This window comes from Phocoena sinus, chromosome 3 (genome assembly GCF_008692025.1).
Source record: "Phocoena sinus isolate mPhoSin1 chromosome 3, mPhoSin1.pri, whole genome shotgun sequence".
NCBI classification, from domain to species: Eukaryota; Metazoa; Chordata; class Mammalia; order Artiodactyla; family Phocoenidae; genus Phocoena; species Phocoena sinus.
Window position 1 is genome coordinate 164,836,239 of NC_045765.1, and position 14,520 is coordinate 164,850,758.

General features: G+C 46.1%; 1 protein-coding gene across 2 annotated transcripts in view; it reads left to right on the forward strand.

Moving 5' to 3' along the window:
* CTNND2 (catenin delta 2) overlaps nucleotides 1-14,520 on the forward strand; it is a 944,584-nt gene that overhangs the window by 919,081 nt on the left and 10,983 nt on the right. For both annotated transcript variants that reach the window (XM_032628308.1, XM_032628309.1), the window contains 2 exons: nucleotides 7,407-7,533; nucleotides 11,270-11,401. In XM_032628308.1, coding sequence (XP_032484199.1) covers nucleotides 7,407-7,533; nucleotides 11,270-11,401 — 259 coding nt within the window. The remainder of the gene's footprint in view (nucleotides 1-7,406; nucleotides 7,534-11,269; nucleotides 11,402-14,520) is intronic.

The window sequence follows — 14,520 nt, forward strand, 5'->3', positions numbered from 1 at the left end:
TAGCCCCTTCATCTGGGCTCTGTTGGCGGAAGTCTCTCCAGTAACACAGTCTTCGTGGAGATGTTTATGGGATGGTAAAAAATATATATAAAAAGGAGATGGTTATAAATTCAGGGACCTCGGAACACTTAAGGGAAAAGATCTGTAGGAAATAGAGTGGCCACCATGTCATCAAACTGTGAGGACCCAATGGTCATGAGGCTGTGAACAAAGTTACCTTGATTCTCGCACTTTCTGGACCATTGAGAGTAACGATGAGGATGAGAATAGCTTTAGGGAATAAAACAATTTCATAAAGAAACACGCTGGGAACTTTCTGAAACTGGTGAAACTGGTGGAAGGACAGTAAAAGGGTAAGATAAAGAAAATCAGATTATTTCTGGTGGCAATTTAAAGTTGAATGACTTTGAAATCCTTTTCTCTTTTGGATTTCTATCTCTTATACTTGGAACAATTTAACAACCTCCGGTTTTAAGTTTAATATGTTAAAAATAAAAACCAATCTGAGGTGCAGATATCATATCACATTTTTGACACCTTGGCTGTGTCTTGAGCTGAAGGGCACAACTTTGCGGTCATTTTGCTGGAGGTGAAAGACAGATATTAAAAGAGTTCTTTATCATCAATATTAAGGATTAACGGCCCTGCCCTAGTTACTGTTGCTATTCTTCATTCTGTTTCCTTCCTTGAACTTTCTTATCTAAGCCAAAGGGATGGTATGGAGGGGAACTGGGGTTAAGCACCCAATAGAATTTGGGGAACAACCTCTGGTCTACAAAGACTTAAAAGGTTTAAAAGAAAACATCATCATCAAAGAGGCAAATAGGGCTTCCCTGGTGGCACAGTGGTCAAGAATCTGCCTGCCAATGAAGGGGACACGGGTTTGAGCCCTGGTCCAGGAAGATCCCACATGCCGCGGAGCCACTAAGCCCGTGTGCCACAACTACTGAGCCTGCGCTCTAGAGCCCGCGAGCCACAACTACTGAGCCCGTGTGCCACAGCTACTGAAGCCCGCGCGCCTAGAGCCCGCGCTTCACAACAAGAGAAGCCACCGCAATGAGAAGCCGGCACACCGCAACGAAGAGTAGCCCCCACTCGCTGCAACTAGAGAAAGCCTGCGCGCAGCACTGAAGACCCAACGCAACCAAGAATAAATAAATAAATAAATTTATTAAAAAAGAGGCAAATAATGATTTTAAAGCTATGTGCCCAAGTTGTGTGTTTCTGTAAACCACTTTCAAGTCTTTCTGAATGACAGTGGGAAGTAAATGAATAATAAATTTATTGCAGGCTGGCTAGATAACAAGTATGTCCATGGCTGGTTGGTTAAAAGAAATGTTAGCTCAGCAATAACTTTCCCAAAGAAAATATATCTTCATGTCCTACTTCTTTCGAAAGCAAAACATTTTTTTTTCAGTAGAATGACTAAAAATTTCATGCAGTAAAAGATGTCAAGGGTCATGAGATCTACCCTCCAGGTAGTTATTCAGCATCACTAAAACGAGTGTAGATTTATCTGTACCCTGGTCTCTAGCATCCAAGGTTACACTTTTCCATGATGTGTGGAAGGATGTGCCATCAGAATTAAACCTGAGGTCCCTTCTGGGCATTGGTGACGGTAGTGATGTTGGAAGTCTTTGTTTAGTCATCACACCTTTCACTCTGCATCAGGGAATGAGGAGGAAGATGGATATGGAGTGGGAACCAGGTCACCTTCCTTGCTCCTCCAGGGGCTCCCAAGCTGTGGCTCAGGAAACTGCTCTAATCCAGAGCCTTAACTGGGTTTCCACTCTGCCCTGTTCCCCGGCTCCCCCTTCCCACCTCCATTCAAAGTTTCTGTGCCCACATGCATACAATTACCGGCCATAAGCAGAGGTGTCTGGCTGGGGCGACATTCTCGGTGCCTCTGACACACTCCCTGTCATCCTCAGGTGTCCGCTAATCCCATCACCCACAGACAAGTCACCTGCAAGACTCACCTCTGTCACGCGATTGTATTCTCAGAAATGGGTCTTATAAAGGATTTGAAATCTTTTTCTGGTGCTTTCTTATGAGTTTCTTCCTTCATAAGAAGTTTCATTATTACATCCATTTTGCTGACACTTCCAGAGATGTAAGTACTTACCTAAGCATCATTAATTGTGAACCGTTGAGCAAAACATCTCCACTCACCTGCGCAAGAGGGAGATGCTGAGCACAGCGCTACTTGCCAAGTAAAACCAGACCTAGAGTTATACCACCTTTATGTCTGGTGTCTCCTTTGGTCTTAGGACATATCAGATATTAGCCCGTATTCTTATTATGAAATACCTTGCCCACCTTTCATAACCTATGGAGTATCATGACTTATTCATGACCAAAGAAGCCAAGGGTTTGATTAAAGCAATTTCCTGAGCCACTCCTTGGAACCCTGCCCCCCATGCAAAGAATATCTTCTAAATTGCAAGTGAGACAAACACAAAATTATCTGCCTCTGTTTGGTCATGTTTAAGGATTTTTGCTGTCCACAAAGCATTCCCTTCACAAGAAAGGAACATCTTCTTAAAACAAATTTTTAAATTGTTCCCGTATGTGAGTAATGGGTCCATTCACCTCTGAAGTACTTTACAGGCTTTCCTAAGACTGCTTCTGCCCTGTGCATGCTGCCATCCTCCAGAGGGTTTAAGGGAAATGCCCAGAATTCCTGCAGAGACAGTACATTTTCTCCTCCTGCCCTGACACCTGCCTGTTACCGTGACTCCCACCCTTCCTAGAAGAGGTTTCAGCTATTTGCCCTTAGACCCTCCTTGCCTCAGTCACCACCAACTGCCCAGGACTCCTGGGTAAGCCATCATTTCTGGACTCTTCTCACTCAAACGCTCTAAATAACCAGTAATCTGCCCCAGTATTCCCCCCTTTCTCCCTTTCTCCTACCCACCTCTCCTCCTTTCCCCCTTGAACCCACAGGCTACTGTCAGTAAGACCCCCTGTATCCAATACCCAGCCCTTCTTTGTTCAGTCTTCTTGCTGTGACACCGGCTGTCCCGAAGGACACCCCACAGCCCCCGGCAACCCTCTCACATGGTGGCTTGTCATGTCCCATCCCCTCTGCCCGACGTCACTAGGCTTGGAGGTGGACTAGGTATCTCCCTTGCTCCTCTTTGCTCTTTCTGGGAAGTTCTCCTCTCCTCCCTCAAGGAAACCCCTAACATCTGTGAAAAGGCCCCATTACAATAGTCTCTGACCCTCTTCAGATCCTCAGTCCACTGCCTAGTGTTCATTCCCCATCTCCTCCCTTAATCTTCACTTTCCTCTCCACCCAGCTTAGATTCTGTGGGCTTCCATGACATGCCCTTTGCATCCCCTTGTCCCTGTCTCCTTCCAAGTCACTTTTCTGACCACCCCCATCCGATTCCATCTACTCACACCTGCCCCAGGGCAGTTGAATGTGGCTGGAGGAAAACAAGCCACCGTGGGGATGTCTTCTCCTTTTGAATTCATTGCCATGAGCCTCAAGTCACCTCTCAGCTCCTGGCCACCAGGCTACATGGCCACGGTCAGCCTGCACCCCTCCTACCTCAAGAACTGTCTCACGCTTCTCTTCTTGCTCTCTTCTTTCCTCTTCCCTCCCTTCCCCTCGCCTCTTCCATCCTCTAAACTCCAACTCCTTCTTACTCTCAGCGGATGCATGACCTCACTTCTCATCCCCACGTCCCCTCCAGAAAATGTCAGAAAACAGAACAGGACATCCTCATTGTCCCATCACCAGATCAGCCCATCTCCCTGCTGCGTCTGTGGCTGTGCAGCCTGCCTGTCTTCTCTCCTGATTCCATGGCCCATGACCCCACAGCTCACTGAATCCCATCAACCCCTCCTTTCTTAAGAAATGCTTCCCTCTCTCTCCTGCGTCCTCAGTTTTTCTTCCTCTATGTCAAGTCATTCCCATCAGGATGCGAAATGCCGCAATCTCTTCCAGGTGATATATTAAAACTTCTCTTAGTCGCTCTAGCTCTTGAAGCCCCATTTCTGGGCTCCCCTTAATAATCAGCTTTTGCCAAAGGCTGTCTGAACTCACCATTTTTCCATCAGTTGTCACTCTCTTTTGAGCCTACCTGAGTTAGAGATTTACCAACCAGACCAAAGAAAGTACTTTTGTTCCAGTCATGCTGACTTCCATCTTCCCAGGGCCAAAGGACTGTGCTTGGTCCTCCTTGTTATTCAGCTGGTCTCCTTCTCCTCTCTGCATCTTCTTTCCTGGTCTTGCCTGACATCACACCCTTCTGGTTCTGCTCCCAGCTCACTCTGTTCGTTCTCAGTGTCCTGGGAATTTTCTCCTTGCTCTCTGTGCCCTCTGAGTATTGGAGTGTCCCAGCCCTGTGTCCTCTGCTTTCCTCTATTTGCATTCACATGCAAGGCTTCCATCCATTCTCTTATCTTCAAATGATATCTGTATACTGAACTGCAAAAGTTTACCTCTAAGTCTGATGTCACTCCTGAAATTCCATGTTTCAGGTTCTGCTTTATTCTCTCTCTTTTCTTTCATGTCCAGCAGGCATCTCTAACCCAGCACATCCCAGATGGCAGCACTGATCTCACTTCCTAAAGCCACTCCTCTTCCAGCGGTCCCTTGTCTCAGTAAGTGACATCTCCAGCCCCCCGTTGTTCACACCAGCAACATCGGGGTCAGGCTTGATTCCTCTCTCCCACACCCAGTAGCCGAGTGATCAGCAAATCCAACTTAGATGCAAAATCTGCGCCTTGCTCACCACCAGCCCACACCCAAGCCAGGGTCATCTCTCCCTCCCTCTAGTGGAAGAGCTTGTTAACTAGTCTCCCCATTTCTGTTCTACTCTCCCCAGACTGTCCTAGACACTCAGAAGGCTTCTTGTCTTCCTGGCCCCCCTTGCTCACTCCCCTTCAGTCACAGAAACTTTCTGCTGTGCTCACATCAGCCAAGCGCTTTCCCACCCCAGGCTCTTCACTTCTGCTCTTCCCTTGGCTTGGAAACCCCAACCTGTGTCATCAGTGTCTGGCTTCTCGTCATCTGCCAGGTCTCTGCTGCAACGTTAACTGATCCCAGAGCGCTTGCCGGACAACACGCCCTCAAATAGCATCTCCTCACCTGCATTCCTCAATCCCCTCAGCTTGCTTCCAAGGACTTATCAATATGCCACATGTTTTTATTGAAGTGTAGTTGATTTACAATGTCTCAGGTGTACAGCAAAGTGATTTAGTTTTATATATATATATATATATGTATTCTTTTTCAGATTATTTTCACTTATAGGTTATTATAAGATATTGAATATAGTTCCCTGTGCTCTACAGTAGGTCCTTGTTGTTTATCTGTTTTATAAACAGTAGTGTGTATCTGTTAATCCCAAACTCCTAATTTATCCCTCCCCCCTTCCCCTTTGGTAACTGTTAAGTTTGTTTTCTATATCTGTGAGTCTGTTTCTGTTTCATAAATAAGTTCACTTGTATCATTTTTTTTAGATTCCACATATAAGTGATATCATATGATATTTGTCTTTCTCTGTCTGACTTACTTTACTTAGTATGAGAATCATCTCTAGGTCCATCCATGTTGCTGCAAATGGCACTATTTCATTCTTTTTTATAGCTGAGTAATACACCATTGTATGTATATGTGTGTGTATATATATATATATATATATATATATATATATATATATATAGCACATCTTCTTTATCTATTCATCTGTCGATAGGCATTTAGGTTGCTTCCATGTCCTGGCTATTGTAAATAGTGCTGCTATGAATGTTGGGGTGCATGTGTCTTTTCAAATTAGAGTTTTCATCTTTTCAATATGCCACATTTTAGTAGTTAACATGAGTCTTCACTTGTTTACTGTTTGACTTTGGGTGGCCCGTTAACTTTCTAAGGCTCAGATTCTTCCTCTGTAAAATGGAGCTAATAATAGTATCCAGCCCATGGGATTGTTGAGAAAATCTTGCCATGGAGTAAATACTCAACAAGCACTAGGTAGTAGCTTTTATAATAGCATACTTCTAATTTTGGCTTTATCGTACGGGTCAAATAGAACAGGAATAATGAGAATTACATAAAGACACAAATATTGAATAGAGTTTAAATTCTGTTCTTTGTTAACTTTCGTCCATTTATGTTTGCAATGATTCTTTATAAAGAATTGAGTCCCTTGAAAAGGTCAAAAAAGAAAAAAACAAAAGAGTTAAAAATGGTTGCCTCTGTGAAGCAGGAACTGGGAGTGCAGCAGGTGTCTGCTTTTCCTTGATAATGTCAGTACTCTTTGACATCTTGCTTTGAGAAAACTAACCTTGAATTAAAGAAGAAAAAAGACTGAAAAGAAATACTGTGACATCTCAACAGAAGTTCTCTGGGGAGGAGGAGAGAGGAATTGTTGGCTATTTTTATTTTCTTCTTTATGCTTTCTAAATTCAAAAAGTGATCCAGGTCTTCCCTGGTGGCGCAGTGGTAGAGAGTCCGCCTGCCGATGCAGGGGACACGGGTTCATGCCCCGGTCCGGGAAGATCCCACATGCCGCAGAGTGGCTAGGCCCATGAGCCATGGCTGCTGAGCCTGCACATCCGGAGCCTGTGCTCCGCAACAGGAGAGGCCACAACAGTGAGAGGCCCGCATACCGCAAAAAAAAAAAAAAAAAAAAAAAAAAAAAAAAAAGTGATCCATAATGTATTTATATGGTTTTCATGATGAAAAATGGTATACATGCTTTTCCTGTATTAACCAGATATTAGAAGGCAAATGGCGGATTGATTGGTAGGAGGCATTTTGAATACGCTGTACATTGAAAAATAGAATTCCTGGGGCAAATCAGCGAACGTAGCAACCTGAGTGTGAATACTTGGCAGCAGTCATGCTGAAGGCCTTGAGCTGGTGGGGACGGGGCATTTGAGGCAGAGAAGGACCTTGAAACCATGTAAGGGAGATAAACGGGAAGGGATGATGCTTCTCGGCATTCTGATCACTAACAGATTGGTCCCAAGAAAAGAAGAGTAAACACTTTGGAAAACTTGGAGGTGGTTGAAAAGAGGACCGGACAGAGCTGGAGCCAGGCAGGCAAAAATTGACAGTTTCAGGCTCATTCTGAGCAGCGTGTTTTCATTTAAATACAATCTTCAGGTCAAAGCAGGTTTGCAAAGAGACCATTTATCTCACATCTGGGGTGGAAAGCAAGCACCGAGGGCAGGCCCTCCCCGAGTCAGGCTGTCTGGAGGGGGCAGGGGGTGGGTCTCAGTTATCGCTCCTCTCTGTTAACCTGGACGATGGAGGTGCAGAGATCTGAGACCTCTCCTGACAGACTGGAGAAATGCTTTGCAAATTCCAATGCTTGACACGTCCAAGTGTGAGGAAGTGAGGCATCTCTCTGCCTTCCCCAGTTAATAGGAGCTGCTGTCTATTGCAGGATGGATGGTCACAGTATCACTTCGTAGCCTCATCTTCAACCATCGAGAGGGATCGGCAAAGACCCTACTCCTCCTCTCGCACGCCCTCCATCTCCCCTGTGCGCGTGTCTCCCAACAACCGCTCAGGTAAGAGGGGCCCCGGGCCAGTGGCTGCTTCTCTCGGATCCAAGGCCCCCCGCCCCGACCCCTTAGCTGACCCCACAGACAGGAGGGCCATCCCGACTGGGACACTTGCTAGAAATATCAAATGAATCTGTTTTCTTTTTACAGTGGTGGTGACTTTGTATCATACGTACACAGACTCAGAACAAACATCTTTCTATCAGGTTTCTAAAAACCTCTAACAGGTGTCACAGGCGTGAAATGCACATCCTGGGCCTGCATTCAGGGAGGAACAGGAATGTATAAAACCACCAAGTGTTTGCAGTTCAGGGTTTTCCATGGACGTTTTACCCACTTAAGATAGTTTAGGTTGCATTTGATTGATTAGATTTGGGATAACAGAGTAGGGGAGAGAGGGTGTGCTCCTTCCTCCTTGAGAATGACCTACGTTTGAAAACTGTCATTGAGGCTTTCATTACTGTTCCGTACCTGATTTGCTTTTCATTATTACCTGTAAGCCAGCAGATAAATCATTTCATGTATTCATATTACAATCAACTGTAACTTTTAAACCATTCAATTTAATTTTTTCTAATTTTATTTCATTCTTTCTTTTTAACTTTTTTATCAAAGCATAGTTGATGTACAATATTACGTAAGTTACAGGTATACAATACAGTGATTCACAACTTTTAAAGGTTATGCTCCATTTATAGTTACTGTACAATATCAGCTGTGTTCCCTGTGCTGCACAGTATATCCTTGTAGCTTGTTTTATACATAATAGTTTATACTTCCTAATCCCCTACTGCTATATTGCCCCTCCCCCCGTCTCATTCTTATTAGATTTTATTGTTGTTTTATTCAATGTATAATAAATAATTTTATATGGGCGAACACACACACGCACACAGATAGAGGCTTTTGTTTAAGAAAAGTTTCTCCTTGCTCTTCGCTGCCCTCCTCCTGCTGAGGAAACTATATTTTCTGGAACTGAGTCTCAAGGGCAGGATGGTACAGAGCACTCCCCAGCAGGGTAGCCCCTCTGCCCTTGAGGATGTTTGTCATGAAACTTTACACCATACTTTACTGTCATAACGATGGGGAGAATCAGAGATGAATGGGGAATATTTGACTGAAATAGATTACCCTCTCCCAGCCCCGTGAAAACTTATATTTTTAGTGTGGTGTTATCACTTCTGATGTTTAGCCCCACGCTGAACGAGAATTAGGAAGCCCCGTGTAACTGGAGGAACTTCCACCTGCCTCAGAGGCATGGAGGTGGCCCTTTACACATGTTATTTTCATAGTTCTTAAAAAGATAAAGAGCAGTGAGTCTTGGAAGCTAAAGGACAGTGTCTTTAAGAGCTCTAATTATGAAGAACCAATCAGTGTCAGGAAGATGGAATAATATAATAGATTGGAAGGCGCCCAGAAAGAGAAGCAGCGCCTTACAGGATGTCAGCATCCCAGGGATGCAGGTGGAGCACTGCCTGGTGGTACCCAGGTAAGGCACTTCAAAGACACCTAATAAACGCTTGTTGGCGTGATGTGATTTTTCCAGGAGTATCCTCCTGGTTTACCAGAGACTCGGACCACTGTGTGTGAGGTCTCAGGAGATAATTACACACTTGACATAGTTTAGTAAACCCCACCATCTGTGCAATATCGGATTCTCATTTTAAAAGCTTTGGTCAAGAGGCTCCAAAATATTGTCCCTTCACGATTGCCTGGCAGTGACTCATAAAAGGCCAGTCTTTATGCAGAAGATCTAGGAGCAAGGACAGGAGAGGACTCTCCCCAGAGAGGAAGATGGAGAGAGAAGAGAGGAGATGGGGCAGAGGTGGAGGGGGTGAGTGAGACGCAGCAGCCCGTGTTCTGAGAACACGCAGGAACTGGACCCAGAGCCCAGCTGAGTTATGTGGAACAATTGCAGGTTTCTTCCCTGCCTTCCCATTGGATTTACACCCAGAGATTCTGGTGCAACTGGCTGGGGGACATGTTCAAGCATCAATGTATTTTTAAGTATTCTAGGTAACTAATTCTGATGGGCAGCTAGGATTGGAAATCTCTGAGGGTTTCAAGATCTCAGCAGTGAGCCTTGATTTTATTTGACAGGTCTGAGAGGTGGGTAGGGGGCCTTTCAGGAAAGGATGGGCAAAGGCCCCCGTTGTTACCTTCCCAGTGCTTGGCTAAGACATCCACTGAGCCATCTTCTGGTTCCACTTCCTCATCTGATGAAGAGCTCCTCAACTTCAGAAAGTGTGCTGTGACTCGTGTTTTTGTCCCCCATGTCTAGCACGGGGCTTTGCACATAGAAGATACTAAGTTTGGTGAAATGAATCAAGTGACTCAGATAGGCAACAAGCAGGCCCAGTGGGCTGGAGCTGGGGGACCCTGCAGAGGGTGTGAACGAACAGCTGAAAGGTAAACTGAGGCTTGACTGGGGAGGGGCTTGGACATTAGTGAAGGAAAATGAGCTTTATCCTAAAACTCAGAGTTCCCCAGAGATTTACCAGGCACGCTTGCTAAATTCGGATTCCTAGGCCCAACTGGAAATTCAGATTCACAAGGTCCAGGGTCGGGTCTTGTGATCCCCAGGTTCTCAGGTGAGTCTTAAGGTTAAACAAGCTTATGAAGCACTGCCCTCGGGCATGGGAGCTGGAGAAGGCTCTGGGACCGAAGGGTAGCACGGCTGCACTCAGAATGGGTGAGATGCAATTGACTAAGCTTGGGATGTGAGTGGCCTCATTGAGGAGCGTGGAGACCAATGTGAGGTCAGCCCACAGGATGGGTGCATGGTAGCTGCCTTAGCACCGGCACACACACTTAACCTCCACTTCTCCCAGCACATCTCTGCACCGACAGGGCGGCTTAATTGCTCGCAATCCATCCGATCTTTAAAGAAAACTAAACCTCTTTTTGTTTGCTTCCTTAAGTCCAAGTTCAGGTTTTCCTCTGTTCTGGGCCCAGTTTGTTAAAGAATCATGGAATTCCTAAGGGAATCCTCTAATCACAGCCCATCACTGAAGACATGAAGACACAAACGGTTGACAGGGCTCAGTCCCCAGGTCCAACAGGCAGCGAGGGACCGGGGCGCAAGGTGTGTGTGGGAGATTGTTAGGGGCGTTTGAGATGGAGCAAGGACCCCCATCAGGAGACAGGTGCTCTCATGCCACACCCCCCAGCCCAGCCCCCAGGCTGATGGAGAAGACCTCGGTGGGTGGGGCTCTACTGGTCCCCCACATCATCCTCTGCCTTCCTTTAGGGCCGTTTCTGTGTGAAACGTGTTTAAGTAAAAGCGCATCTGATTTAATCAGGGGTTCTTCAGTATCAGTAATCGCTCCTCTGAAACACATCTAATTTTTTCAAAGGAAGGAAGGAAGAAGAGGGAGGGGAAATAAAGGAAAAGAAAAAAGAAAGAAAAAGCAACCAAGACGGATCTCATTCTTGAAACTGTCCTTGAGCAGGTCACATCCCCACAAGGATCTCTCTGTAGGGAAGATGCTCCCAGGATATAGTCCTTAATTCCCTGCCTCCGAGTTGTGTGTCCCCTTAACTCTAAAGCACCAAGTGACATGGAGTAAGGGAAGGGGGAAAGACAAGAACCAAAAGAACAAAAATAAAAATCAACAGGTCCACGTGCACATACTGACATGTGTTGAGCCAGATGCATTTATGACTTTACCTGTTTGTGTGGAAAGCTATACATGCTGTGGAATGAGACACAGAAAGTCATCCTTCCGATCTCTTTATGTAGCAAGTGCCCCAGCTTCACCTCGGGAAATGATCAGCCTCAAAGAAAGAAAAACAGACTATGAGTCCACTGGCAGCAACGCCACTTACCACGGAACTAAAGGAGAACACACTTCCAGGAAAGACACCATGACAGGTGAGCTTGGCTGTGCACGGTTCCTCTGCAGAGTTCGTGACAGGACCTGGGACAGGGCAGAGGGCTGGGACATCAGGCTTCAGCTGTGCTTGGCAGCTCGGCAGGACTTGAGAGCTTGATAGCGAAGATTCCCAGGGATTGGCCATAAGGAGATGAAGCTGGAGGTATAAAAACGGAGCATCTTATTCCTGGAATAGCTAAGAGAAAATCCTCTCTGCACATATTTTTTCTTCTGTCTTTCTTTCCCTACCCCTTTCCTTCTCACTTGCCCAGTTCATGATATTTTCTCAAATTAGAGGATGAGGTCACCATAGATTTCTTCTTCGTTGGCATAACCCAAGATGGTGGGCCAAGCTTTGTCCATGAGGATGGGGAAGAGAAAGAGGATAAGAAAAGGAAGGGAGGGAAGGGGAGGGGATGGGAGAGAAGCAGAGGAAGAGAGGATTTCAGGGAGACCCACAAAACTGCTGTGGGTGTCTTCCCCTCTTGACATGAAACCACTCTCTGGCCATGACAAACTCCCAGGAAGATTCATCAGAACCACTGGCCTCAGTTTCCCTAGGGAGGCATTGATCTTTCATGCCCGTCATCATTCACTCCCCCAATCGCACCCATTGGCTCATGAGCTGGGACTCTGTGGAGGCCAAAATTGGTGCCATTGCCCCCCAGCGTGCCCGGGCCAGCCTGCCTCGTGGCCAGCCTCGACTCAACTCTCCTCTTACTCTGTACCACTCTCCTTGGGGTGGGGCTTGATGTCCACATTCATCGTCCCCTCCAGGATCCCCCCACACCTCTCTCCTGCCCCGGTTTGCTCCTGGATACAATTTGGCATTATTGATGCGGGGCAGGGCGGCAGGGGTTATGCCTTGAAAGCAGAGCTGCCAGAACCATCAGGATCTCTAACCAGCGATTCCACACCCTTCTTTGCCACATGGATGTGGAGATGGGCCCCTCCTGAAAACAGACCATAGGGACTTCAGCAGAACAGGGTCAGATTAGGGCATTCATAAAACTGCAGTACAAGGGTGCAATCCTAAACAGACACTGAGACCCTCTTATTCAGAAGAATCTTAAAAGCGTGTGGTAAGTCTCCCTGGTATTATTTAGGTGTAGACCTGCAGGGAAACAGAATAGACAAATTGGATGATTTATTGACGTGTCTTTTGGACCCAGGACGTCTAAGATAAATTTTTCTCATGGTAACTGTATTTACCCCAGAGGCCGTGGTTTCCATGGTAACTCTCCCCGGATCCAGAAAGGAGAGCCTCATAAACAGATGCTCGTGGTACCCAGCCCAGCTCAGCACTCTGCCTCCACGTACACACTCCACCAGGGAACGCCTCACCCTCACGCCTGAAACGTCCCCTGAATGGAGAACTGAATGCATGGCGTAGGACATATCTTCTTTTTCTTTTTGGCTGTGCCCCACAGCATGTGGGAGCTTAGTTCCACGACCAGGGATTGAACCCGCACCCCCTGCCCTGGAAATGCAGAGTCTTAAGCACTGAACCGCCAGGGAAGTCCAACATAGGATGTACCTTCTGATTCTCGTTCTCTGGTTCTTTTTTCCCCATAAGTGTTGTCCCCTGTTGTCAATGAGCATGAACAAAGAAGCTCATGAATCTGAGTGCCAAGTCCCTAGAGTCGAGATATTCAGTGGAGAATCTAATTTGTACTGATTACTCCAGAGCAGTGGTGACTCGAAATTCACCTGACCCCTTCGTTTTTCGATTATTATCGCCCTAGGTAGCCACATCACCAGCAGGCAGGGATAACAAACTGAGACTATAATTACAAGAATAATTGTGAAATCGACTGCACTGTTATTATTTAAGTTGATCTTTTCACTTTAACTCTCTTGGCCGGTAGAATCATTCAAAAGGTTTTTCAGGGCTTCCCTGGTGGTGCAGTGGTTGAGAGTCCGCCTGCTGATGCAGGGGACCCGGGTTCGTGCCCCGGTCCGGGAAGATCCCACATGCCGCGGAGCAGCTGGGCCCGTGAGCCATGGCCGCTGAGCCTGCGCGTCCGGAGCCTGTGTTCTGCAATGGGAGAGGCCACGACTGGGAGAGGCCCGCGTACCGCAAAAAAAAAAAAAAAAAAAAAGGTTTTTCATTGTGGTGTGTTTGTGTTGTGTTTGTGGTACATGATCCTTCTCTGCACACATCAGGCAATAAAAAATAAAATCTAATATGTTTCTAGATGTTTAATCTTCCTAGAAAATGGCAGGGATCTTGACAACTGCAGCATTGAGATATACGTAACTTTTCAAACTTATTTAGAGGCTTAAACGCTTTGCTCTAACTTACTTAAAAATGCAATTCGAGACTACTGTCAATCATGTAGCAAGCCTAGAAGAGCATGAGGTCATTATTGAATAATATGTTTATACAAGAAGGTTCCCTTTAAGCCAACAAGTACTGGGTAGAAGTTAGTTGTTAGCATCACAGTGATGTTGATGGTGATGGAGGAGGTGGGGGCGGTGTTGGTGCTGAGATTGGTGGGTGTGTTCGCCCCCCTCTACGATGGTATGAGTAGCTCCCCAGCCAAGCCGGGTGGAAATCAACATTTCATGTAGGGATGGAAATGATGAATTGCCAACCTCTGTTCTGCTTCCCTTTAGCAAATGTCCATCATTCCAGCGTTTACTGGCAGATCAGATTTCTTGGGACCTCCGCATCCCAAGCAGTACCTTTTCTCATTCACCAATAAATCCAGGGGGCATTTAAAGTTCAGTTATTGCAAAAACATCTGAAAAACGGCCATCTTCCTTGTTTCTAAGGCATCAGGGGATGTCTTATACCATTTCCCCAACAGGAAACATTCCCTTTGCTGTAGGAAAACCATGGGAAACGTCACCCTCAAAATGCAACATGCAAAAGCTTTAAAGTGAAAAGCAGTTCCTTGCCTGGGTCATCATCTCCTCTCCTGAGCTCTCAGAAATGCAGATCCATCTGGGTTTATATTTCAGGCTTCCCCTCCACCTGCCTTCTCTGTATTCAATCTCTAGCTTAGACGTCTCTTAAAATGTCTTCTCTCCTTAGTGTTTCTCTGCCTCTGAGGAGCCCTCAGAAAGCCAAAGGCAGCTGTTCATTCAGGCATGCAGCACTGTTATAGCTATT